Source organism: Globicephala melas, chromosome 8 (genome assembly GCF_963455315.2).
Source record: "Globicephala melas chromosome 8, mGloMel1.2, whole genome shotgun sequence".
NCBI lineage: Eukaryota > Metazoa > Chordata > Mammalia > Artiodactyla > Delphinidae > Globicephala > Globicephala melas.
In genome coordinates, this window is record NC_083321.1 from 89,233,304 (window position 1) to 89,239,357 (window position 6,054).

The 6,054-nt window shown below is 51.1% G+C and overlaps 1 protein-coding gene across 4 annotated transcripts in view; it reads left to right on the forward strand.

Annotated features, from left to right (window-relative positions):
• The window catches only part of TTC12 (tetratricopeptide repeat domain 12), a 48,105-nt gene extending 42,323 nt beyond the window's left edge, over positions 1 to 5,782 (forward strand). For 2 of the 4 annotated variants that reach the window (XM_060304062.2, XM_030837240.3), the window contains 3 exons: positions 2,020 to 2,121; positions 3,452 to 3,551; positions 4,409 to 5,723. In XM_060304062.2, coding sequence (XP_060160045.1) covers positions 2,020 to 2,121; positions 3,452 to 3,551; positions 4,409 to 4,959 — 753 coding nt within the window. In that variant the 3' untranslated portion in view covers positions 4,960 to 5,723. Of the gene's footprint in view, positions 1 to 2,019; positions 2,122 to 3,451; positions 4,323 to 4,408 lie in introns of all 4 variants that reach the window. The other 2 variants (XM_030837249.3, XR_009564963.1) reach the window with 2 other exon arrangements.
• Positions 5,783 to 6,054: the final 272 nt, after the last annotated feature.

Sequence of the window (6,054 nt, forward strand, 5' to 3'; positions counted from 1 at the left end):
AATGAGAACCTGCTGTATTAAACTGTTTTTTTGAAAAAAAAAAAAAAGGATCATAGCCAGGGGACTGGTTCCCGGGTTGTAAAAACCTTCCAAGTAGACCCAGCATATCCTGTTTGTGGCCAGCAAGCCCACAGCTTCTCTGAAGTCAATCCAGACTTACAGGGCAAAGCTGTTTAACCTGGGCTCCAGGAAGATGTGGTAGGTCTTCAGGTTCCCTGGAACCCCCAGCAATTGTATAGAAAACTCTGAGTGTATGTGCATTTTCATGGGCCTGGAGAACACCACAGCTTTCATCAGATCCTCAAAAATGATACACGACCCCAAAAGTGGTAAGCACCAGTGTTCTTGGGTACTTGGGTCTAAAGCTGGGCCTGCACTCGTTCCACACTGGCCCTTCAAGGACTCTGGGGTAGATGTCCCCAGGACTCTGCTTGGCCACAGCTAGGTGGGTGCTCACCAGCTTGTTGAGCAGGGCAGTAGCCTTAGCAGGGAACCCGGTGCTTTAATACTGTGCTCTCTCTACTGCCTTGGGCCTGAAAAGAGAGCTGTACTGTCAGCTGTAGTCACATCCTAGCCCCTGTAGGAAGCAGATTAGGGAAACAAGATAGGTGATATGATAATACACAGGTTTGTCCATTCTTGCTCTGGAGACATCATTAAAATGAGACTAAAGACATTAGGGGGGAAAAAAGGCAGAAACGCACACTGACAAAGTGAACAGGCAAGAGGTCACCAAAGGGTAAGTTATTTTAGCTAGTTTCTGGAAGATGGAGAACAGCTGCCAGACTGGTAATTAATGCGGCAGGGCTAAAGAAGCCTTCGTGTAGAGGACAGACGAGGGGAGCCCAGCTGGGGGGTAGCGGGTCTGTCTTGCAGCTCCATGGAGAAGATCGAGAATTCAAACCGCCAGCTACAGCAGAGGACAGAAGTAAGAGATGGGGGGACTGCATCTGGCAGCCAGGCATCTATTCCTCAGGCATAGAATGAGCCATTTTTTCCTAAAGGAATTGAAAGACCAGAGAAAAAAGTTTTGCTTTCTAGTATTTGAGAGTGCCACCTCTCCACCTGTCAGTGGATAAACTTCCCATAAACATAGTGTACCCAAACATACTGCTTTTTTCATAAATGTGACTGGAGAGCTAAGGGTAGATCTCACCAGGCATATCAGGAAAGCCATTCGAATAAATAGACAAAGCAAGGTAAGCAGAAAATTTTACTCTCAAAAAAGAGAGATGAAGTAGAAAACAGAAGAAAAAATAACTATCACTCGTGTCTTCAGAAAGATTCAAGATAGTGTTATGGCCATAAAATGGTAACAGAACTACTTTTTTAAAAATCAGAACTGGAAAATAAAATCAGTGAAGTCTCCCAGAAAATAGAATAAAAAGACAAAGATTTAGAAAAGATAAAGGAAAAGCTAAAAGTCCCAGAGGATCCATCCAGGAAGTCCACCATCTAATAAGGGCCCTGTTGATATCAGAGCCCCATGGGTGATACAGGGCAGGACTTTCTTGCCAAGGGTTGAACGCTGGTCCTGTGTGAAGCTGGAATAAGCTGGGCCTCTGTGCACCCGGGGGCAATGTTGGCGGCCCTTAGAATTGCCTACTCAGCAGCTTTATTATAAAGGACAGTACTTGACTTGCTATCAATTCCTTGGCCATTGTATTTTTAAAGTCAAGGTATTATTTTGCATCTAATATTAATGATTGTTTTTGCCTCACCAAACTACTCGTTGACTTTAAAAGGTCATCAGCATTTTAAGAAAAAAATTTCCATTGAGGTATAGTGGGTGTACAATATTATATATTTCAGGTGTACAACACAGTGATTCACTATTTTTAAAGGTTATGCTCCACGTATAGTTACGATAAAATATTGGCTATATTCCCTACGCTGTACAGTATATCCTTGTAGCTAATTTATTGTATACAAGGTAGTTTGTGGCCTTAACCCCCTGCCCCTTTCTTGCCCCTCCCCACTTAGGAACGTTTAATCAGCCTTTCTTTCTGCTTCACTCAGAGAGCTGCTGGCGTTCTTAGCCGCACCCTTGTTTCCTCTCCGAAAATTGTTGAGGAGGCCCTCAGAGCGGGAGTGGTGAAGAAAATGGTTAAATTCCTGAAGGTAAAATAACTTCATTGGTTACAACCTCCTGAATTTCCGGGAGTGTCATATTTTATTTGGGGAACAGAACTAAGGAGGGCTTTGTTCAGTTAAGGTTCTTCTATTTCCCCCCTGCTAGCTTCTAACCTTCTCGAATAGAGATTCCCTTCTGCCTGTCCACCCAGACTCTGCTCTGACCAGCAGTGTAAGATTGTTGAACAAATACTTGTTCATTAGATGCATCCGTAAAAGCTGCTTACCACTTAAACCTCACTTTAAAAACGTATGGCCTCTGTCCTCGAAAAAGATGGTCTGAGTGGCTTCAACAAGGTTTCTCAGGTCCCGGTTTTGTTCATGGTTTCCTGCTCATGACGCTTTATCCAGTTACCTGGAGAAGGTTGGAGATAACTCCATTTATGAGATATGTAGGCTGCAGAGTAACCGTGTGGCTTTTAAAAGGATGTTCAGATTTTCCCCGCAATATGAGTGCAGTGAATCTATGTGAGTTAGTACGAGAGTTAACTAGATTCTCCTGAAGGGGGAGGTGAGTTACTAGGTTGCATCTCTGGGTCCCGCCAGCGATGCATGTGTCCAGTGAGGTTCACTACCCCACGTTACTGTGGTGACCCCACGGGAGACTTACTCCTAAAACCCAGGCTGAGTGGCACCAGGAAGCGTGCTCTGTCGGGGGGCTGCTTCTGGGGCAGGGGGGATACTGAGGGGCAGCGTGGTGGGTGTGAGTTTAGGCAGCCACGTGGATGATGGCCGTCATTCACTCTGTATAACTCTTGCACACCCACCGGAGCCTGCTGGTTGCATGCACACACATGTGCGTTATGCACGCCTTCACACACACATGCATTTTAAAGACCCCACATGGGGTGATTTTAAGGGTTATGATTCGACAGTTGTCACCCCTTAAAATGATCTAGGTTCGTAATGTTCTCCATGCAGACCTGTCAGCCTGACAGCCTTCTCAAGTCAACCCTCATTCTCAAACGGTGAAATGACAAGGGAGGGCCTTTTCCTCCCTTTTTGGTACATCTGCCAGTCGACAGCACCATTCTGTTCTCAGCCACTCACTCCTAAGCCTTCCACAGGTAATTACTCAGGTGTACATGACAGGCCTACATTCATAGCGGGAGTGAGGGCCACGTTAGGGAGGATGTGAGTGGCACTGCATCCCAGCAGGGACCAGGCCCACTCGCCAGGAAGCACACGCTATTGTCAGCAGAGCTCTGGCTCAGAAGTCTAGGAAGCCACGAGCACAATCACAGCTGCTCACTGTGGTTTCTGGCCGAGAGCAACCGTGGCATTGATTTTCTTTTCCTAATTTCACTCTGAAATCTAGGCAGGAGGCCAGACTGCGTCACGTTATGCGGTAAAGATACTCGCCATCTGCACTAATAGTTATCACGCAGCACGAGAAGAGCTGATAAGACTGGATAAAAGTAAGTGATAGTTGCTTTAAGTGGAGCCTACATTAACCCAGAGGTTAATCAAGCCGTGAAGCTGCAAAGGGAGCTGCCGGTGAGGAGGGAGGAAAGACTGAGGATGATGCGTCACCCCCGCCCCGGACTCAGGCAGTGTGTATGAAGATGACGTCACCTCACCTCCAGCTCTGAAAGCTCTCAATTAGCATTCGGCCGCGCACAGGTACCACATCCTTGCTGGAAGACTCAGCTGGGAAACAGCTCAAAGATAACAGAATCAAAGCTGGGAGCTACCTCCCCACTCCAAGTAAACTGGGATTGTTTGTAAAGCATTCTGCTTAGACTGACCTAACACGGGTGCTCTTCCTTCCCAGGGGAAACACCTTAGTGACCAAGGAGAATGGGAGAGGCTGAGCCTGTCTTTAGTCTAGTCACTGCCCTGTCATGCGGGGCAGGGGTCCTGCTAACGCTCTCCTTCCCACCTCCTCTGGGCCGCACAGGCGTGAACGGGGTTCCCCACTGAGTGGGGGGCAGGAACCTTTCCTGTAGAACCTGTTCCTGGCCCCACAGGTACAGGGTGCCAGCCCATGGCCTCCCACTCAGGTGGGGGCTGTCGGGTGGAGCTGAGAGCTTCAGATTGGGGATGTAGAGAGAACAGACCTGTCTGATGCATAGCCTGCATTCCCGGGACAACTGAATCCTGCCAGGCTCTGCCCCGGGCTCCTGAGGTCCCTCAGAGACACAGCCAGGAGCCAGAGAGCTTCAGAGCACTCAATAGGGATTTGCCGAGTAAGTGACATGTCCATCCACTGCCACCTCCCTGTGCCCCCCATGTTCCACTGCCAGCCTCCTGCTTGTTCTCCTCCACCCTGTAGAGCTCGGTGTCCTGATGCAGCTGCTGGGCTCGGAGGATGAGATTCTGGTGGGCAACGCCACCCTCTGCCTGGGGAACTGCATGGAGGTGCCGCACGTGGCCTCGTCCCTGCTGACCACGGACATCGTGCTGGTCTTGCTGAAGCTCGCGGGCGGCGATGCTCAGAAGACGGCCGTGCAGCTGAACGCGGGCATCGCCCTGGGGAAGCTGTGCACGGCCGAGCCCAGGTGCACGGCGCGGCAGGGAGCCCAGCTGCTTCTGCGGAGGGTGCCCCCCACCCCCAGGGCACTGGGGAGAGCTCAGGCTGCAGCCGGAGAGGGAACCTGGTTATGGGACAGGGATCTTTCCGGGCACCGACGGCCGTCGTCTTCTGTCTGCTCCATTCCCGCAGTCTCCTCCAGCCACTCCTCTCTCCACCCCTCCTCCCTCGCACACCATCTCCCCTTCTCTCTGTCTCCTTTCTCTCTCCTCTGCTCTCCAGAAACAGACCTCCCCGACTTCATTTTTTTTTTTTTTGCTTGGGACCTAAGCGTATGGGAGAATGTCCTGTAGGGTAAATTCTTACGCTGGAGAAAACAGACGAGGTTGGGGAGCGGCATGATTAAGACCACCCAACAGGCTTGGACAGGAGCCTGCGCTTGATCTGGGTATCGCGCCTCTCTCAGCCCAGGCTTCCGCCCCGCTCTGCCCCGATCTGAGCCGCTGGAACGCCTGGTCCTCACGTTCCTGGAAGGTGCCCACCTGTGGCTGAGCGTGGTGCCCTGGCACAGGAGGGGGCGCCTTCCATGGTGGGGAGGGCCTCTGGCCTGCCTGCTTCCTTCTCGCACAGGCTCCCCCTCCCACCCCTCCTCTGAACGAGAGGGTGGGCCTGGATGACGTCTATGGTCTTTTCGAGTTCTGTCTGATTGTTCAAATGGAAGGAATGGATAAAATCTTTCTTCTACAGAAAGCAAAGCACATCAGCTAGGATGGGCTCGCTGTGGCAACCTGCTGGGGAGCTCCCAAGAGCAGGTCCCGCAGGTCCCTGTCACATCTGCCACTCACACGGCGAGTGTCGCCGTGTTTTGTGGGCCTCCTGAGGGTCTGCCCACTTTGATCTTTAGGGCTCCCCAGGGCAACAGCAGCTGCCCTGTCCTGATTTCCCAGCCGGCTTCTGCCTGAGGGGGGATGCCTCTGGGGGCCAGGTGTCTGCACCCTGGCATTTATGTCCTGGAGTTTGTGTTCTGATTATGACAGGTTTGCTGCTGTACTGAGAGAGCTTCACGGGATGGAGATCCTCAACTCTACCATGAAGTACATGGACAATTCTTGAGAGACGTGGCGTCCGTGTGAGCTCTGGCTTGCTCCTGTGCCAATAAAGACTTTCTGAATATCCACTCCAGACCTGAATACTGATCTTCAGAGTGCTCGCCTGTTGGTTTCACTGGTCACAAAACTTCCCCCAGACTCTGGGAAGCAGCGGTTCTAGATAGGAACTAGGTTCCGCCTAACGCCCCACCTGCCCCTCTTGCTGTTTTCTGCTGGCAACATGCTGGAAGCATCAGGTTTCTCAGGAGCGGCGTTTTGGCCTCTGTTTTCCAGCTCTGAAGTGCCAAGACACAGCTGCAGCGGCGTCTGCGTGGTGAGCCTCCTCAGGCCTGGCTGTGG